The 22430-nt window shown below is 37.0% G+C and overlaps 2 protein-coding genes across 2 annotated transcripts in view; one reads left to right on the forward strand and one right to left on the reverse strand.

The window, feature by feature from the left end:
* The window catches only part of LOC102806577 (WD repeat-containing protein 87-like), a 43496-nt gene that overhangs the window by 16237 nt on the left and 4829 nt on the right, over nt 1–22430 (reverse strand). Inside the window, exons 5-7 of the mRNA XM_085495799.1 lie at nt 14679–14760; nt 10675–10868; nt 8270–8394 (exon numbers count right to left, since the gene is read on the reverse strand). Coding sequence (XP_085351925.1) covers nt 8270–8394; nt 10675–10868; nt 14679–14760 — 401 coding nt within the window. The remainder of the gene's footprint in view (nt 1–8269; nt 8395–10674; nt 10869–14678; nt 14761–22430) is intronic.
* On the forward strand, nt 2095–4372 carry LOC102806396 (tripartite motif-containing protein 2-like). The gene has a single exon (XM_085496100.1). The coding sequence runs from the start codon at nt 2180–2182 to the stop codon at nt 4370–4372; it is 2193 nt and encodes a 730-aa protein (XP_085352226.1). The 5' UTR covers nt 2095–2179.

A 22430-nucleotide genomic window follows, 5' to 3' on the forward strand; every position in this document is an offset into this window, starting at 1 on the left:
TGCTTTTTCTAACTGAATGTACATTTACCAGAATGATTTTACCTATGTTGTCGCATAAATATAACTCGCATGTAATATTTCATTCTGTTGTCACCTCCGCCTGGGTAGTGTAGCACAAACAAACTTTGGCATGACAATGGACTGTTTTTCCAAGATGTCATGATGACAATGGTCGACCTTGGTTAATGACCATGGTAGTTTGTGCCATTTAATGACCATAGTCAATCATGTTTTACCCTGGTAGTTCATGGTCAAGCATGCTCACCTCCGCCTGGGTAGTGTAGCACAAACAAACTTAGGCATGACAATAGATTATGTTTTTCCACAATGTCTTGATGACAATAGTCGACCTTAGTTAATGACCAAGGTACATGTAGTTTGTGCTATTTAATGACCATAGTCAATCATGTTTCACCCTAGTAGTTCATGGTCAAGCATGCTCACCTCCGCCTGGGTAGTGTAGCACAAACAAACTTAGGCATGACAATAGATTATGTTTTTCCACAATGTCTTGATGACAATAGTCGACCTTAGTTAATGACCAAGGTACATGTAGTTTGTGCTGTTTAATGACCATAGTCAATCATGTTTCACCCTAGTAGTTCATGGTCAAGCATGGTCACCTCCGCCTGGGTAGTGTAGCACAAACAAACTTAGGCATGACAATAGACTCTGTTTTTCCGAGATGTCATGATGACAATGGTCGACCTTGGTTAATGACCATGGTAGTTTGTGATATTTAATGATCATAGTCAATCATGTTTTACCCTGGTAGTTCATGGTCAAGCATGGTCACCTCCACCTGGGTAGTGTAGCACAAACAAACTTAGGCATGACAATAGACTATGTTTTTCCACGATGTCTTGATGACAATAGTCGACCTTAGTTAATGACCAAGGTACATGTAGTTTGTGCTGTTTAATGACCATAGTCAATCATGTTTTACCCTGGTAGTTCATGGTCAAGCATGGTCATCTCCACCTGGGTAGTGTAGCACAAACACACTTAGGCATGACAATAGACTCTGTTTTTCCAAGATGTCATGATGACAATGGTCGACCTTAGTTAATGACCAAGGTACATGTAGTTTGTGCTGTTTAATGACCATAGTCAATCATGTTTTACCCTGGTAGTTCATGGTCAAGCATGGTCATCTCCGCCTGGGTAGTGTAGCACAAACAAATTTTGGCATGACAATAATTTTCCAAGATGTCATGCCTTTGCACCCTGAGATTTAACATAATCAGTGAGGGGGGTCAGGCATGTCTAAGTTGAAAATTGAAATTCAAATAACAAATTGTTGACAAAATAGTTTTATTAAATATATAGAAACTACTTTCTCAAGAATTAATACAGAAATAACACTAAAAATGCTAACTGGGCGATAGTTCCAGGCAAGAGCTCTTTTTTTCTAATTGCTTACATGTAAATTTGTTCATTTTAAAGTCATTTCTAGGATTCTATGTATTTTTTGGGGGGTCTGTGTAACACAACGCGAAAGTAACATTGTGAATCCAGTCTTTCGGTATTGTTTTTTAAGTGAGAGTTAATGCATGTAATACGTACAGCTTCATCAAAATATTTAGTAGACATTTGTGACCAAACTACTTTCTTTTTGCCGACAGCTGTAAAAAAATTTACAATCTCCATATACACTTTCTGACCCTTCACAACAAAAATACACTTCAATTCAGTTGAGCGAGGAGCGGGGCTTTTACAAAAATACATTCCTGCATACTTAACTAATGAACAAAAGGACACACAATTCCTGTGTATGAATGCCTTAGACACACAACATACAATGCCTTAACCTTTTCATCACCTGTTCTTAGTCTGCAATTTCTTTCAGAAGAATGGGACAAAAATAGCAAAATTTTTTGAGTAAAAACTGAAAATTGACTAAAATTTTGTCTGTTGGCTCGAAAATTAGAGTTCATTTATAGAAATATTGAAGAATATGAGAAAAAAGAGCAGACAAATTTAGGCGAGAAAGTTTGGTGGTGAAAAGGTTATTATAGGGCGTATCACGTATTCAACTCTAATGACATTTCTACCACACACAGATTACCCCCTAGGTTAGGGAAGATTTTGACTAGGATTGTAGGACTAGGATTATTTTTCACTTCTCTGAAGAGTTTTCTAAAGTCAAGCATTCTGTAATTCCAACACCTAATGCACCATGGCTGCAGCGTCTGTAACTGTCAAATCAGTCTTAAAGGAAATTGGAGACGATCACCTCAGCTGCTCCATCTGTCTTGAGTTCTACAAAAATCCTAAAATCCTACCATGTCTTCATACATTCTGTGAGCAATGTCTGGTGGATTTAAAGGCCAAATCTGGAGGTGTTTTGAATTGTCCAGCTTGCAGAATTCAGTGTGATACGCCCATCCAGGATGTAAAGCCCAACTTCTTTGTGACAAGTCTACTAGACACAGTCCAGAAAAAAAGACAACTGACATCTGACAAACCACTGATGTGTGAAACATGCCAAGAAAAGATAGCAACTCACAGGTGTGTGGACTGTCCTCAGTTTTGTTGTAATGTATGTGTTATAGCTCATGAACGTATTCCAGCTTTGCAATCACATAAAGTGCTTACAATTGAGGAGTATAAGGCAGGGGAAACTTGGCGTCATCAGATGGTACAGTCCAAAGTTTTCTGCAGCGAACATAAAGGCAGCCACTTAGAATTCTACTGTGACACGTGTCAAGTTCCTGTATGCTTGAAGTGTACCATAGTTAACCACAGAGTTCCTGAACACGCCCATAGAAACTTGCAGGAGGTGGTAGAAGAGTATAAGACACAACTCAAAGGTCAGCTGGAACAGTTGAAACAGAAAGAAAAGCAACTTAAGAAGGAAAAAGCAACAGCTGAAGCTACACGAGAAAAGATCGGAGAAAAGTGTGAGGTAGAGAAAAAGAAAGTTACAAAAAGAGCTACAGAGATAATGAAGAAAGTGACGAGTGAAAAAAATAAACTGATAGATGCATTGAATGAAAACTATAGACAAGACCGGAAAGATGCCGAAGTTGCTGTTGATGAAGTGGAACTAAAACATGTCAACACTGTCAGTACCTATGATTACTTAGAAACACTGATGCATCATGGGAATGCTGTTCACCTACTGTCTATGAGAACTGAAAATACCAATCGCATTGCAGAGCTGGTTGCTATGAAAACCAAACAATTCACATATAATGCTGTTGAATTTAACCAAGGCATTGACCTAACTGCATATGCACTGCTTGGTGTGGTCAAATCTGAGGCTTGTCCATCTAAATGCACAGTTGAAAACATCCCAAAACAACTTTTGAGAGGTGAATCTATCAACCTGCTCATCACAACCAGAGATTCCAGAGGAAGGAAAATCATTCCTTGTCAAGATATCAAGGTGAAGATGAGGAATCCTGATGCATCATGGGAAGACATTGATGTTACAGACAATAACGACGGGACTTGTCAAGTGATGATAAAAGGAAAGATGGAGGGAGAACATCAAGTTACCATGACGATTGATAACCAACATTTATCAGGATCGCCACTCCATATTCCTGTCATCAGCGGACTGGTACAGACAGTAGAAACACCAGACAGTGAAAGACTGAGCGGGATAACCATCAACAAACATGGTGACTTTGTCACAGGTGATCCAGGGAACAACAGAGTGACCATCCATGACAGAGACGGAAATTACAAACAGTCATTTACATTCACTGATCAGTTAGCAAAGCCATTCAGACCACAGGATGTAGCCATATCAGATCGTAATGAATACTTCATGACAGATGTTAACAACAAACAAGTAGTTGTAAGTGATGAAAACGGAAAGTTGATCAGAAAATTTAGAACCAGTGAAGTTAATAATCCTGGTGGAATTGCAATTAATCCTGTCACTAAGAATGTTTATGTGAGTGATGAGAATTATATTGGAAAGTACACACAAGATGGGAAGTACATCAACTCTATTGACATTCAATTGAAACGAATTAAACGAATTCACTTCTTAAATGTAGCTATTAATAGCCACGGGGTAGTATATGTGACAATTAATGAATTTATTCAAGTATTCAGTAAGGAAGACGTATTCATGTATAAGATTAGTCTTACTCAAGGTTTGCTGAATGGAGTGGCAATCGATAAGAATGATTGTTTATACATTCTGGGATCTAATAAAATTACAAAATATGACAGATACATGTATCCTCAGTTGATTTTTAAAATTCACGAGGAAAGAGAAAGCTACAGTCTTTCTTACCGTCAACAATTTTTCACTAGAATTACATATGATGGGATAGCTGTATCTAATGATGTACCATGCAAAATAGCTGTGGTGGATTCCACCAATAAATGTATCAAAGTGTTTGTAGAATGAGGGAATAAGTCTATGGTGACATGAACAGATAAATATTACACTTTGCATAAAAAAAGGACATTAAAACTACAAACTCCGTTTATAGTCCGCACTTTCCTTCAGAAGATTGGGACAAAAATAGCCACATTTTTTTAGTACAAACTGAAAATTGATTCAAATTTTGTCTGTTGACTCCAAAAATAGGGTTCATTCCCAGAAATATTGAAGAATATAAGAAAAATGTGCAGACAAATTTGTTTTTGATTGTATAAGTTTGCAAATATTTATTTTAACTCTATTTTTTTTTTTAGTTACATTACATTGCCTGAAAAATGTGTTTCTATGGAGATATCTGACCTTTGACCTGTATATCACTATGTATTGTATTCTAATAAGATGCATACAATATGACTTTATTTGACTGTAGACTTTTCTGTCATTTGTATTTATAAGCACATGCTCTTTTAATAGAACAAATATTAGTTCATATATTTGACCCAGCATAACAGAAATAAAACATTGATCTGGTTTATTAATATTGTTACAGCATCTTAAAGTTTTTATATTCAAATTTTTTTTTAAAGATAAAATGATAACTTTTATTATTATACACTTTACTACTGTAACCAGGAGATAATAAATAAGAGACAATTAAATTTTTCATGAGGCCTGAAATTTTGTTATCATTGATAACTTCTGTGAAGTCCCATGATAAGCATGTCAGTAAAATTTTGTTTTTACATAAGTCATAAAATTATCAAATCGCAGAGCATCAAAACTTAAGTGGAGGAAAATATATCGCTTAAACGGTGACAGTCGTCGTGCAGCACGAGTTCTAATTAAATGTAAACAAACAATGTATTTTACACACGTTACATATATTGCTGTGAGTCCCACATTGAACAGGACATGGCGCAACAACTATCGTCCTTCAAACATTCTGCGGCAGAAATAAATCCAGTTATCAGTTTTCATGTAATTACTATTTTTTCTGTTTTCACTTCATTAGTGTGCAAGTACATATTTTAGAACTGCGTTTTTACAGATATGTTTGTCATGTAGTTTTTTTTTCTTTAGTTTTTTTGTGTAATGTTGCAACATAATACAACAGAGTATGGGTTGTGTAAAAATATATGGATATAATTATTACAAATTCAAGTTTTAGACAATTTATTACAATGCTAATTTTTTTATTGATATGGTTGTCATGGATTACTTTCTTTGTTTTTGTGTATCTAATTATATCAGGTTATGCTAGTTGAAGTTATATTGTCGGCAACATGTTGTATTCCCTTCAAATTTTGAGCATTAAGCTACAGGTGATTTTCCGTTCAACTGCAAGATCTTGCGAGATGCATGAAAGACGCGCGTCGAACGAGATGCGGTGTATTCTGCTGTACTTTCACTCGCTTCGCTCGCGAAAGTACGGCCGCAGGATACACCGCATCACTCGTGAAAATAACTTCCATACGCAACGAAAGCCACGGGGAAGGTGTGGGGGTCTGTCGTAATACTTTATTTTCGCTTGGAATTTATTTTCGCTATTTTCACTGAAGGGATGATTCCGTGAAAATAAAATCCAGAATATACATTTTTTTCTATATTTCACATTAAACTCATCAAAAATCAGTGAAAATAAATTCCATACAAAACGCTCAAAATGCCTTTTCAGCGAAAATTAATTCCAGCGAAAATAAAGTATTCCACAGTACATGGTTGTTCGTGCATGTTTGCTAACAGTGTGTTTAACTCTGATTTCCAATGAAAATAATTATTATATCTTTCATAAAATAATGTCATTGAACATGAATGTGCAGTGACACTTTTCTGATTCCTGAGGTAATTCTGCACATTTCAAGAGTGGAAACACTGAAGTTGTTTGTTTTTTGAAATTCTGCGGCTAGTTTTATGAAATTTGGCATTTTGTAAAAAGAATATGTTAAAGGATACTTAATTATCAGAACTCAGAGCAAGTGGAAACTCAACATTTAGACTACAGTATTTGGTTAACAGTATATAGTTAACTGCTGATTTAGATATGTACAACTTGTAATGGAACCCCAAGGCACAGTTGTTATACTATCACAATTATCATGAAATTTAGTGAAAATTTTGCAAAATATGGAAATATTTGCATTCAATTTTTGGTGGGTTATACTGATGGAATTCAACTGATGGAGATTTCTGAGAGTTCAGATATTCCCAGCATGTGCTTATTGACCCTGGCAAATTTGAAAAATGTGGACTTCAATCGTTTTGACAATGTGTTTATTTCCGTAATTCCACACTCGGTATTTCAAATTGTTTTTATGTATATTTGTAATCAGCCAAAGTTTTTGTCATTTTTTTTTTTTTTTTAGAAAAGTTTTTATTTTTTGTTTTCTTTTTTAGATTGTAGTTTTTTTTTTTAATTTCTTTCTGTAAGACCCTTTTTATCCTTTCCTAAGGATTTTATGCGTCTAATAAAAAAATATCAAAAATATGCAGTAGTTTGTTTCATACGCATATTAGTAATATTTCGGTATGCACAGTTTCAGTTTGTGCACTTGTAGAGTGGTAATTTGTAACATGTTAGTATCAGTCATTACTGAATTTATGGCTCAGTTTGCAATATTGGAGGAGAATGAGAGTATGTTCTTTCTCAACTATTGAATAAGTTACCCTAGCTGGCTTTGAATCGCATTACTTTGATTCATATTGGTAATTAGTATACATAACCTCTATACTATGAGTTTGGTTCAGATGGATGTAAAGAAGGTCAGCGAGTGATATTTTCGTAAGCTGTAATCATTTTCGTAATAATGTAATTTGAATAAATAAAAAAACGTAAATTCGTAGACATGGGCAAGGTGAAAAATATAATCGGCTATTTCATTCGTCAGTGATTTGTACAAAACCTCTTATTTTTTGTAAGCATATAAAGCATTTTCCACATTAAATGTCGCAATTCGTACGCAATTTTGATTCTTAAACATAAATTATCAAATATATTATAAAAAGGTAAAATGTAATTAGGACTTTGCTTTTAAATTATCTGTAAAGTGAAAAAACCTATTTTTTACTGTAAATGGAACTTTCATTTTTATTCCTGTAAAAACATAAAATGCTTTTTTTATTTCCTGTAACCTGTACCTGCTATCCTCCCTTGCCCCCCTTCTGTAAACAGAGACGAGTATGACAATGCACTGCAAAGAGTCCTTTGTGTTTATGTAAATGTCCGTTCCACTGACAGCAATGGGGAAAAGCAATGTGTGCATTTTGTTTTATGGATTAGTCATTAATCACACTTTGTTGCCATGCTGTTTAAATGTAGCAACAACCCTTACGGTCGGCATCTTGTAAATGAGGACAAAGTATGGCCTGTTACACGTGAAACATCACAGAAACTCATACATACACACATATGTCACGTTTTACAACATGTTTTTATCAACGAAAACACTTAAGAATAACGATTTTCGAGCTATGTTTTGCTTACGAATTAAAATGTAAACAAGTCATTGAAAATGACACAGTCTCCGTTAAATTTTTGATGGTTCTCGTTGTGCTCGTCATATCAAAGCATATTTTTGCTTGGAATTAATTTTCGCTGAAGATGATGGTGGCCCACCGCACCAATGTTGTGCCTTTAAATATACAACACGCATACATTGCTGTACATATGTTTCAATATAGATGTTATATACTGTAGAATACTTTATTTTCGCTTGGAATTTATTTTTCGCTATTTTCGCTGAAGGGATGATTCTGTGAAAATAAAATCCAGCGAATATACTTTTTTTCCTATATTTCACATTAAACTCATCAAAAATCAGTGAAAATAAATTCCAAGCAAAACGCCCAAAAAGCCTTTCTAGCGAAAATTAATTCCAGCGAAAATAATGTATTCAACAGTACTGTAATATACGCTGAATTTACCTGTTACACTGTCTTGGTGACCAATGAATTCATGAACCATACTGAATACTACAGCGTTCCACACTTTAATACATCCGCCCTTGGATGCAGTGATGAAATATTCACTTGGATGATAGAATACACAACTGAAAAAGAATATTAAGGATGGTTAGTGCAATGATAGTTAAAGGATCATAGACTTCAACTTGGGAAATAATGTGCACGACCATCTTCCTATCCTAATGGCAATAAGGCAAGTTTAATGTGTCTGTATCATCAAGGACTGGCCTAATGCATCAGAACCTCAATACAACTTCAGGCACCTGGCAAAATTGTTTTTGCTCTTTTCAACATAAAAAGTTACAAAAATTTCAAATTTTTGGATCGAAAACTAAAAGTAATTTCACATTTTGATTGTTTGGTTCAAAATTAAGATTGAATTCAGTGAAAATTACAGAAAATGTTAACAAATCCACACTAATTTGAGCTGAAAAGAAATTTGGCACTCAAAGAGTTAAATATGCACTCTGAGATCATTAACCTTTTCACCACCCGACTTTCTCGACCAAATTTTTCTGCAATTTTTTCTTAAATTTTTCAATATTTCTGAAAATGAACCCTAATTTTGGGCCCAACAGACAAAATTTGAGTAAATTTTCAGTTTTCACCCAAAAAATTTGGCTTTTTTTGTCCCAATCTTTGGAAGGAAAGTGCAGACTATAAACAGGACTATTTTGTGAATTTGTGATGAAAAGGTTAATATACAGAGACTATCATGTGACATATTTGATTGTCTGAATTTGTGCACAGTGCAAGACAAATTAAGGATTCACTAGGATTCCGTCTTATTTCGAATTACTGCTAACAGTAACAGTAATTTAGAACAGAAGTGAATCTTTGTGAATTTGCATGCACTAAGAACTATTGACAGCACTCTATAGCAAAATCAATTTGAACACACAATCTGCTGAAAAGCAGAAACGATTGACAGTATTTGGACATTTATTGTACATTCCCATAATTAATATAAATTCAGATGATCAAATATTTCACATAATTCTGCAGACCCTAATATATTTTCATTGTGTATGCATTGAACAGTGTTTATGACATGAATCTCGCCGGGAGTTTCCAGAGGATCATCTACTGCTTCGCACACTCCAAGGCATCAAGAAACAAATTGGTGACCCTGCGGCTACACGATTACCGATAACCATTCAATTAATGAGAACACTAAAAAATCAGTTGCGCTGCTGCATCAATATGGATGTAACAGACATACTGATGTTATGGGCCGCATTCACCATGGCCTTCTTCGGGTTCTTACGAGTGAGCGAATTTGCCTCTCCAGCGAAAACAACATTTGACCGCGAACGCACAGTACTTCTCCGATCCGATGTCAATCTTGGTAGTGGAATCACCGTCAACATCAAAGCAGCCAAAAATGATCCATTTCGGCGTGGCCACACACTGACCATAGCCTCATCTAGCTCCTCGGTTTGCGCAGTGCGAGCTTGCCACAAATACATCGAGGCAAGTACACGTACCACATTCTCCCAGCATGCACCAGCATTAAAGTTTACCAACGGCTCTCAGTAATGTCACAAAACCATATATACCAAAGGTATCCAAGTCAGATGTTGGAACTGAGGTCGCTGTGCCGGTTGCCGTACATGATACACCACGTCCCGCCACGCACCGCTGAACGTCAAATATCCACAGTTACAAGTAGTATGATGAGTCACAAAACCGGTTTATTTCACAACTGTACTTTCAATGGGCAAATTACAGTCCAAATTGTACAAAAACCGGAATGAAAACGTGGAAAATCCGTTGTTTAAATGATCCAAACTGTACACGACCCTGTATTTCAAATCGCGTTGTGCGTCAGTAAAAGGTCAGAAAGGTCATCCTTTGTTATGCTAATTTGTGTGTTTACGCTGCTCTATTCAACGTGGATATGTTTTTTTTTCATGTGGAATAAAAATTAGTTTGTATTCAATTTGAACTGTGTTGCGCATGTAATTTTTGTATGCATTCAGCATACAACTACATACTATTCTTCTAAATATTCATGTTCAAGGGCCATAATCATGATCTTTTAGTAGATGAAAGTAAACTCTTTTTTCACAAGTTTTATCGAATTGTCAATATACTGGTATAATATAATAGCAATAACCCCCATCGAAGTTGGGTATACCACTTGATGTTGCACAATTCACTCCATATATGCACTCGCCTGCGGCTCGTGCATATATGTCGTGAATTGTGCAATATCTCGTGGTATATCCGCCTTCGGCGGGGGTTATTGCTTAATTATACAGCTTTAAATCCGATACTAGAACTTGAAAGTAACACCAAACGATTGCTACAAAGCTTCTTTCTAACAAGATAAAATAATTCCAAACAATTTTTTAGATATTTACCATGATAAGGATGTCTCATGCCAGTTTTTAATGAAGTGTGTCTGTCTATTAGTTCGATAATCGATAATAAATACACCATTATCACATAATGCCAACAGCTGATGGTATTTCTTATCCAACTTTAAGCTTGTTACCCATTGTTTTGAATTCAGATTACAGTCAAAGTTTCGTCCAGGCAGTAACGGGCCTCTCATCTGAAAGAATAGAATACAGTAGGCTTATCAGGATGCATGGTGGTGATACTACATGCAGATCTAATGTGACTGCAGGTCTAGTAGTTTTATTAATGGTATGAGCAGATATACATTACTGAGAGTTGATGTTACCTGGGTTTCAAAATTTTGGTACTCAGGTTCCCCAAAGTTGTTACCTAGGTTCCCTGATGTTGTTACCTAGGAACCCCAATGTGGTTACCCAGGCTGCCCAATGTTGTTAGTTAGCTGGGTTCCCCAGTGTTGTTGCCTAGGTTCAAAATGTTGTTACCCATGTTTCTAATATTGTTACCCGGGCTCCCCAATGTAGTTACCCAGACTGCCCAATGCTGTTACCTGGGTTCCCCAGTGTTGTTACCTAGGTTCAAAATGTTGTTACCCAGGTTGCCCAATGCTGTTACCTGGGTTCCCCAATGTTTTTACCAATGTTCCAAATATTGTTGCCCAGGCTCCCATCTGTTACCTAGGTTGCCCAATGCTGTAACCTGGGTTCCCAAGTATTGTTACCCAGGTCCCCAATGTTGTTACCTGGGTTCCCCAATGTTATTACCCAGGTTCCCAAATGTTGTTACCTGGGTTCCCCAATGCTGTTACCTGGGTTCCCAAATGTTGTTACCTGGGTTCCCCAATGCTGTTACCTGGGTTCCCAAATGCTGTTACCTGGGTTCCCCACTGTTGTTACCTAGGTTCCCCACTGTTGCTACCCTGATTCCCTAATGTTGTTACTTGGTTTCCCCACTGTTGTTTCTAGGTTCCCCACTGTTGTTACCTAGGTTCCCCACTGTTGTTTCTAGGTTCCCCACTGTTGTTTATGGGTTGCTCATTGTTGTTGCCTGGTCTCAAAATCTTGTTACCTACTTTCTCAAGTTTTAGCAAAACCAGTCATAAATCCTCAGTTACACATAGGTGTATATTTCAATTCCTTAGTAAGGGAAGAGTAGGAAATCAAACGGGCGGTGCACCGCGGTCATTACCGCGGTGTACCGCAGAACGCCGGGGAGAGCCGCGGACTGCTTATAATTAGGGGTCTCTACCGCTGTACCGGTCTCTACCGCGGTCCTCGGTAATGTGTGAAATACGTACTTAACAGTTTCTTTGTGATTCCACGAGTCATTGTTTTAAAATCCGATGCTGTAAATGAATACGATATGCGCGCTTGTTTAGTATTTAGTACATGTATTTAGCGTAACACTGGAATAAAGTTTACAATTGAAAAGAGGACGATTTACAAAGTTTCAGCGTATCCAAGCCGTATCCTGGTTCTTGATTGATTTGGCAGTATCATGTTCACCATTTGTGTCACACTCCAGAAAAAATGGCCAGCAAACGAGAAACGGGCGAACTAATCAAAACAGGTCAGGCTGTCTGCATTGCACTGACAATGACATGATTATTTTCTGTTTCGTTTCATAAATCTTGCCTTGCGCATGTATTCTTGGTTGACAGAATCTTTTTTAAACAAAAGACGTTATTTTTCTGTTACATGTTCGTGTTCCATGGTACTCGTGAGTGTGAAAGGCATTTTGAATGAATAATTATTGAGTTTATGATACCGTACGATAAAGCTAGCTGGCTTGATTAGAATTTCATTGCGTGTGAACCGCTGAGGTCATTGCCCGTTACTGTGCCAACCGCACGTAGTTCAAAAGCACCTGACGTTGTTTTGTTTTGTTTTCACTGGAAATGAAAGCGATCGAATACTCTGCGTTCAAAGTACGCTGCCCCAAGTTTGAAATTACAGTAAATTGTAACGCATGGATTTTATTTACATGAAATTTAGTTTATTTCAAAATGATATAGATGTCAAACCATAATTATTATTATTTGAAATGTTGTTTCTTGACTTGACTTTTCTGGCTTTAATGTTTTGTGTGTGCGTGTTTGTTTACAATATCATTATCAACAACAGTTATTCAGTGGCCCCGTCTCGGAGGCAGTAAGTCGCGGTTTCGACTAAGTCGCGTAGTTCGATGGCTCCGGACGATTGTATTGTGTTTTGCCGTCAGTTTTAAAGTAGAAAAACTAAGTCTGGTATTATCGCGTATTTAATTGCCCGCTCAATCAGTTGGAGGTGACAACTTAACACCTATAGACCGTCAATTACTGAAATAGAAAGTGTGATAGCAGCAGTGTGACTCGAGGGGTCGACAGGGGTATAAAAAATAAGTTTGCGTAATTATTGCAAAGGCAACGCATTATCAAGTCGGCAAAGTTGAAATATTCACAGCCAGTACGTAAACAATGGAAAATAAGTTTGCGTAATTATTACGAAGGCAACGCATTATCACGTCGGCAATGGTGAAATATTTACAACCAGAACGGTAACAATTTTTACGTCGGCAACGCAGAGCCAGTAAAAATTTGCGTAATGGGATGTGTATAATAAAAAGGTCAACGCGCGGAGCGCGAATGGTCACCAAGGTAACAACCCACTTGTTCAGCGCGTGACTTGGGGTTAAACTTGGGCCAAGATTTATTAGATTAGTCAGTTTCGCCAAGAAGTGCGCTATTTTTTTCGCTGATCACCCAGTTGTTGTAGTATATATTGTAGCACCAAGTGTGTGACACTCCCTCTTCGACTTCGGGTTGCTTTTCCTACTTAGTGCATGGTCTCGAGGTAACGTAAACTGTGGCCTCTCATCCAGTGTTTTACACTCGGAATTTGTACTTCGCCCGATTATATTGGTATATGCGAAACATTAATCTTTTAAAATAAATCCTGAGACTATACATGATGTAAATTCAAAATAATGTGATAATATTTTACATTATGTGGGGTCTACATTATTCTGGGTTGCTTTGCGATGTTATACCAAGACTCGTGAAAATAAAATAGTGTTCTTCTGCGAACTAATATAGACAATTTTTCCAATCTTTTGGTACCACTCGATTTTATTATTTGAACTTGGCGGCAAGTAACCTTTAGTTTCCCAGTCTATTGTGTCCATTCATAGTCTTAACAATAGGGTGTAAATTGCCATGCGAGCCTACCGCACTTGACCGCGGTAAACCGGGGTCGTGGAATCTATGCATAAATTTGCATAAAATGCGGTCGACCGGCGAGCACCCACCACCACCGCGGTAATGACCGCGGTAAACCGCGAGTTTGATTTCCTACTCTTCCCTAACCCAGCTGATAGTCAATAACCACACACAATAGACTTATAAACATAGACAAAACAGCTGACTCTATAGGTAGATGGTCAATAACTGGATTTACATAACACAGCATGAGAAAAAAAACATTGCAGATATCGTTTTACATCAAATATGTACTGTTTCCATATTTTGTCAAACATTTTGATCAAGCCCTGTAGCAAGTGACAAATTATGTTCATTTTATTCAAAACTAAGAAATTATATGAAAAAAAATTGATAGGAATGATTTATAGTCTTCAAAATGTCAATGACACAATACAGTTATGGAAGCCAGAAATGGATTGGCCCATATATTGCATAATGGGCTTATGTAGCCAATCAGGAACAGGCATAGTTGCTGTCGACATAGGAAGTAAAGTAAGCAAATAACACCGAATAAACGGCAAGGTAAAGACTATGTCTAATTATAGTAAACACGTACTGCGTGCGTGACTCGAACCGACGCTCGCGTACGGCACCTAATCGCCTAGCTTCACGCCACTACACGTCTTCCCCTCGGCCACCGGGCATCCCCAAAAAAGGATGCTTAATAACCGAGCTTATTACGTGCAGAGAACATGAAACCCGTCCACGCGATCCGCGCCACACAGCGTGGCCAGAATCGCAGAGAAGGTATTGAATGTTGAATCTTACCCTTGTATGGGTCAGTTTCCAGGAATGTAAATAACCTTGTCCACCGGCAATTAACTCGTCTGCAGCGTCATTATACACCATGCTACAAAAATTAAAACAATTTCAATCTAGATTTAATAATCAGCATCAAAACAACCACAGAATTAATGTTGTTTGGTGAAGTCTTGTAGTAGACACTGTGTGGAACACCATGCCTAGAAGAATACACATGTTGGGGTATTTTGCTCTATAAGTTGAGCATACGCTTACATAAATTAGAAATTTATATCTATATTCAAAAGAAATTGTATTTTTAATGATTTAAACAAATATCAAATGCAGTTTTAGGTTTAAATGCGCTTCTAATAACGCAAATATGATATTTGTGCTTCTCACACACATTGCTTCTTTTATAATGAAACTAAGTTAAATTTTACTTGCATTTCATAACAATTCAACAAATTTATTTTTTGTATGTTATTATAATCTCTACTGAGTAATAATGACTAATTGCAACACTTTGAGTTATTCGCTTGTCAAATGTAGCATGACCGGATTGCGCTACTATGATCATTTGCTACTAAGCAATGCATTTTTATTTGAAACTACAGGACAGTTCTCGCGGAAGCTTTGGCTTTTGTGGCATCATTGTCGCATACGCATGGCTTCATTGTCGCCTCAGCATCGCATCGTTGTGGCATCAGCTTCGCGTCATTGAAAATTGAAGCTGTGTTCGCCTCTCTTATTTTGTGGCATCATCGTGGCCTCAGCTTCGCAGTCTCATGGCATCAACATGGCATCAGCTTCAAAGTATTGTGACATGCGTATGACCTCATTATTTTCACATGGAAAGGCAGTAGAGAAAAAAAAACATGTACAGAAGTTCGATATGTAATCGATTTGAAATTCAAAGCGATAAGGGGAATAAAATAATATGACCAAGAGTAAAATGACATTTTAAAAAGATATCTTGTTTAATTGTTTAATGTTGCGAGTATTGGGTACCAAAAACTATGTGAAGTACATTGCAATCTGCAAGGTGACGAGCGTCATATTGACTGCAAGGAAAATCGTGATAAATTTAAATCGCGCGATGCAATCGTCGTTCGGAAACAACACAATTTGCTATACGAAATGAAACTGTTCTTGTTATAAAATTACCTTATTTTCGATCATTTTATTTGCTGGTAAGAGAACAGATTCAGATTCCTCATTTTGGTGGTATTTTTCTGTGTTTCGTTTAGTTTTAGCCGAGTCCGATCCCATGCCCGGACTACTAATACATGCAAAACACGCGAACGCCGCCTGGCGTTGTCGCCTGCCATCTTGATACAAAGTTCCAAAACAAGTGCGTACATTTGGCTTAGTCTTTTCCATGAAACGAAACGAAATGAAACGAAACGAAATAAATTTATATCAAATTTGTTAACGACATCGAAAATCGCCACGTCATAGAAATAAATTTCTCGAAAATATTTAGTTTGCAGCTCAATAAATACCAGTAACTAACATGACAGCTCAATAAATAAATACGAGTAACTATAACATGGCATGACCGTCATTTCGATTGACAAAACATGGAACGACCCAAAACGAGACAAACGAACCAAAACGAGCCATACTACCCCAGGACGAGTCAAAAACGAGCCAAACGGACCAAAAACTACCCAAATGAGTCACAAACGAACCAAAATTAGGAACAAAATAAAAAGGGTGAGCGATCAGCCATTTTTGAAAGGATACTTGGAACTGACAGTTGGGGGCGCTATCCCCAAACGACACAATAAATTAATAAAAATCTCTTGATAATATGAGCAAGTAAATACTAAATAATTATAACACAATAAACAAACTATTGCATAATGATTTTAAGTAATAAATAAATATTAACAAAATAAACACTATACTAGATAATTATTAAGAAGTAACCAGTAAATTAACTAATTAAATAAGGCATCGCAATAATTAATTAAATACATAAATAAAGTCTGAACCTACTATTTACAATCTGTACTGGAAATGGAAAAACAAACAAAGGGCATAAAAAACTGTCTAATAGGAATAAAAATACTGTAAAATTATATTAAAATTAAAAGGCGTTATTTACTATGTTGCTCGGTATCGCCCGGCCTGTATCTTAAAGATGGGGGGGGGGGGGGTATTACAACGCGTTTTTCACAAAAGACAGTCTCACGCGTTGTTAAATTGCGTTGTGGCTTGTGATAAGGGTGACCAGTAAATTTGGCTGGGGTGATTTTACGAAAATTTGTGGGGATTGTTGTACTTAGATCGAAAAACGGACTCGCCCATTTAATTGTCTGAATCACTGTGGATGACGCTATTAAAATATTGTTGAAAATTAGAAATGTTGGAAGACAATTACTTTGTTCTTAAGTTTTGAGCTGGATTTTTCATGATGGAGCAGCTGTAATATTGTCGCCGCTCTATTATAGGAGTAAGTTATTTTTTTAAACGTTTGTTTTATGAAATTTTCTCTGTATATTTTTTGACAAAATCTACTCACGAGTTTTTTATGAAAATCCCCGATAGAATAAATATCACTGCGCGCATCGCTCATGATTGTTAAACATCTAAAAGCTCAAAGGGGTAAAGGGTGTCACGTGAGACGTTATGTCGAATATTTCTTGCCTCATACCACTTGTTGCGTTTTCTACTGGTTAGTTAAATGCGTCCAAGCAACAAAATTATTTTAACACTATTTTTATATGTCACATGAACAAATAGAGCGTACTCGGATTTACATTAATATAATCCAGAACACTGAAAGGATAACATGTTTTTAAATATTATCGATCCATCATCCTCGATCATTATGAGATGACCGCGATTGGTCATGGTATGTTACATTAGCCCACAATCATCCGCCCATGTGACATGATACATTGAGTGATATGATGCCAAGTATGCCAACTGATGCCAACTCAATAGGATACACAAACTAGTTACCACATTATGCCTACAGACTCCGTACTCAATTAAAACGGTATATATATTATTAGTTCGTGCAACTATCTGAAGCAGTTGGGTTATGAGCTCGCCTGGCGTCTGCTAAAAGATGAGAAGATGTGTTAAAATGTGTGTTACTCTCTCACCAAATATCGCTCTTGGTAAACTATTGTTTAAGAGTGAAAGTTACTTTCATGTCGCTCAAACCATGGAGTTATAAACTTATACTTCCATGCTCAAACTGTTAGGACGATGCCATGGTGTTATGGCTGTCATAATACGTCACACGACACGTAGAACAGTTTCACTACCACAGGCTACGAAACTCCAGTGGTAATGTTATTTTTGAAACTGGTAATTATTTAATTTCCATTGATTAATTTCCACGTCGTGGTGAATTATATAGGTCAAATGTCACAGTGATCATTCCATTCAAGTAGCACAACTAAAACGAACTAGCCACTAAGTCCGCGAGATAAAACAGGTGGTCTAAGTAAAGAAAATAACGATATAACAACGATTGTAGCCTATAGTATCAACACAATCAATTCGAATCACAAGGTATTCTGGTATTTAACATAACAACATTACTTGAGGGTGCGACTGACTGACGTGTGGCATGACGTGAATTTCGTATCTGATGTGTACTCCGTTTTGATTCCCAAGATCTGGGGGGAAAGCAAATGGGTAACCGTACCTTGAAAATTCTTTTTATACCCTATATCGCGTTTCCCTGAAAGTAAATTGTATGACGTATTCAGTGCGTGCTTGAATTAAACAAGTCATTGTCAATGACACGTCCCCGTTCCGTTCATATTTGAGTGACATATACATTCAAAGCAGATCATGACCGAAATGCACCTGCATATGTACAACACATTGTACTAAATCTGAACAAAATCCATCCATGCATGACTGAGATCTGGTTCCGGAATTGTGAAAATACGTGATTTTAATGCATTTTCGGTCTTAAAATGGCCATCATTCAGCTATTGTTAAGCGGATCATGAAACAAATGCACATATCTATTTGTGACATGATGCACCATGTGTGTGTAAAGTTTGAACTTGATCAATCCAGACATGTCTTGGATACGCATCCAGAACTGAATTCTTTAAGAAAATGGCCGCCAGTCGGCCATTTCGAACTTGATCCGGGGAAAAAAAATGACGTGCATCAAGGTCCTATTATGTTTAATGTAAGTACCAAATTTGAACGAAATCCGTCCATGCATAACTGAGATCCGGGTTTGGAATGGTGAAAATGTGCGATTTCAATGCATTTTCGGCCTTAAAGCGGCCGCCATTTGGCTATCGTTAATGGGATCATGAAACAAATGCACATACATATTTGTGACATGATGTACCTTGTGTGTGTGAAGTTTGAACTTGATCAATCCAGACATGTCTCGGATACGGATCCAGAACTGAATTCTTTAAAACAAAATGGCCGCCAGTCGGCCATTTCGAACTTGATCTGAAAAAAAAATGACGTGCATCAAGGTCCTAATATGTTTAATGTATGTACCAAATTTGAATGAAATCCGTCCACGCATAACTGAGATCTGGGTCCGGAATGGTGAAAATGTGCGATTTCAATGCATTTTCGGCCTTAAAGCGGCCGCCATTTGGCTATCGTTAATGGGATCATGAAACAAATGCACATACATATTTGTGACATGATGTACCTTGTGTGTGTGAAGTTTGAACTTGATCAATCCAGACATGTCTCGGATACGGATCCAGAACTGAATTCTTTAAAACAAAATGGCCGCCAGTCGGCCATTTCGAACTTGATCCGAAAAAAAAATGACGTGCATCAAGGTCCTATTATGTTTAATGAATGTACCAAATTTGAACGAAATCCGTCCATGCATAACTAAGATCCGGGTCCGGAATGGTGAAAATGTGCGATTTTGATGCATTTTCGGCCTTAAAATGGCCGCTATTCGGCTATCGTTAATCGGATCATGAAAAAAATGCATGTGCATATGTCCCATATAATGTGTGATGTATGAGTGAAGTTTGAACATAATCGGTCCATGCATGTTCGAGATACAGGTGATCACGGACGGACGCACGGACGCACGCACGGACGGACGCACGCACGCACGCACACAGGGCAAAACATAAGTCCCCGTTTTCGGACTCCGTCTGAACGAGGACTAATTACTTTACAAATATTGTGATTTTTTCTATGCAATGCAGCAACTACAAACTTTAACCTCACGTTTTTCCAACAGGGTAGTGACATAGTTACCGTGGTAGGTGTGACGTCACAAATAATACAACAACACCCATTATTGTTAATGTAGGGCACCTTAAATGTGTCTGTTGGTAACATATATACGTATCTTTATCCACATTACATTACACATACTGAACAGATAAAGTCAACGTCAACCAACAGTTATATAATATATTTGGAACAATGTAATGCAGGAAAGGTTACACCATACATATACTTTGTGCCTCAGTAAAATGCTGTAATTATGTGGCATTGGATATGCCCAGACGAGGGCCCACTATGCTCATTCACATAATGTTTACAGCTAGTGTTTATCAAAATTAAAGGGAATGACATAAAACATCTTTTACACGTGGCGGAGTATCCTAGATTTCATGATATAAATTACAGTTTTTGGAAGAATGGGCGATATTATGAGCGTTGCTTGTTGAATTGTGACATATCATTCATGCGAGAACAGTTTTTGGCTGTGTTGGCTCCCGTACGCAGGGAGTTTTTTCTAAACATAAAAGTAGTTTTTTTTAGCCTCCCATTTCAAAATCCTTTTTTTAAAAAACAATTGTCACTACTACAGGCAAAGCTTTGAAAATTACAGCTAAACTCTAAATCTAAATTGCTCACTGCTAAGTAATTCATTGAAATAACGCCACAAACCAAATATTAATAGTTTTTGGAAAACTTAGGTTAGCCATGGACCAATTTATTATTTGCTGATATATTATAATTGTGTATTAGTGTCTTCATCATTTTATTATTTGCATACGTGCATATATTCATTACGATTTTTGATTTATTTACTTGTGTTGACTTCTTCTGGGATATCGACTAATTAGCGAGATGGGAACAGCGCCTCCAACTGCCAGTTCAAAGTATTCTTTCAAAAATGGCTGATCGCTCACCTTTTTGATTTCGTGCCCAATTTTGGTTCGTTTGAGACTCATTTGGCTCATTTTTGGTCCGTTTGGCTCGTTTTTGGCTAGTTTTAAGTTATTTGGCTCGTTTTGGGTCGTTTGGCTCGTTTCGGTTCGTTCCATGTTTTAGCAATCGAAATGGGTCATGTCATGTTAAAGTTACTCGTATTATGGAAGGTATTTATTTATTGAGCTGTCATGTTTAATAGTTACTCGTATTTATTGAGCTGCAAACTAAATCTTCTCAAGAAATTCATTTCTATGACGTGGCGATTTTCAATGTCGTTAAAAAATTTGATATAGTTTTATTTCGTTTCATTTTGTTTTATTTCGTTTCGTTTCGTGGAAAAGACTAAGCCCGTACATTTCCAACTATGATTGGATGGTTGTGGTGGCATCGGTCTGGTAAAATTTTACATCCAATTTTCAAAATTAAGTCACGATCAGTGACCTGAGCTCGATCTATACGTACTTTAAAAGTATTCTCACAAAAAAATATTTTAGAATAAAAACGAGCCACAGGCCTGGTGATGAACAATTTGAAACTCATTATACACACGGAAGTACTTCGATACTGAATATCATCGACCCCAATCTGGTTTACCTTATTTCCCAACTTGCAAAACTGATTTGTATCTCCGCCCAGTTTTTCTTTTTTCTTTTTTTGAACTGAGGTCAAATCCCAGCCGTTTGTCAAAATATACCGATGTTTTTCAGTGAATGATTGTGAAGCCTGTCACAGCACAGTGAATCGACGCCGGAGATTGGACAGTAAGACGACCCTTCAATTAGCGTCAAATATGCTTTGTTACAACATCATTGATTTGCTGAAAGTCACCTGATCGGAGCACGACCTGGGTCACATAACCATATTTGTTCGTATTATCAACGGGACTTTGCGAGAGAACCACACCCACATTTTCAACCATTTTTAGCGCGGAAGTTGCTAACAAATGTCGAAAAACTCATGAATTTTATGGATTTGAATAAAATAAAGCTAGCGATTGGTAAGACTGGTTAATAATATATCCCCCGATGCTCTTCGATTTTTTTAATTTTATTTCAAGGCAAGAAATGGATAATTGAAGTTCCATCGATTTCAAGGCGACTGTTTCACTGCGACAACTCTACACTGTGTTGTAGTTTCACGAGGTAAAAAAATATATATAATAAATAGTACATGTTTAATTATTTGATTTTACAGCCCGCAAATTACGGGACATGATCCCCATGAATTACGATAAATAAATGCTGATTGTGTTGAATAATGGACGTCGGGACCGTTTGGAGAAACCAACGGGGATCGATATTCTAAACAAATTATTGGGACACGGTCGGTAGACATTTCAAACAAATGAAATTATTAACGAAAGACGAGATTTTTCCAGATATTTACGAACATACTGTCACAACAAATATATGCAAAATTGACAAATACACAAAGAGATATTAAGTTTTATTTTAGCCTTAGAAATATTTTCTTTCACTTAGTCCATGTGTGGGACTTCTATTTAGCTTCATGGTCTTTCGGCTTGTGTTCTCCTTGGGGGAAATAACAATAATTATACAAATCGTAAACTCAACACAGTCAGAAAAAGAAACCCGGACAACCATGTCGTACTTCTGTTGAAATACATTTTGTAGCAGT

The sequence above is a fragment of the Saccoglossus kowalevskii genome, chromosome 22, assembly GCF_978046115.1.
Source record: "Saccoglossus kowalevskii chromosome 22, keSacKowa6.1, whole genome shotgun sequence".
NCBI lineage: Eukaryota > Metazoa > Hemichordata > Enteropneusta > Harrimaniidae > Saccoglossus > Saccoglossus kowalevskii.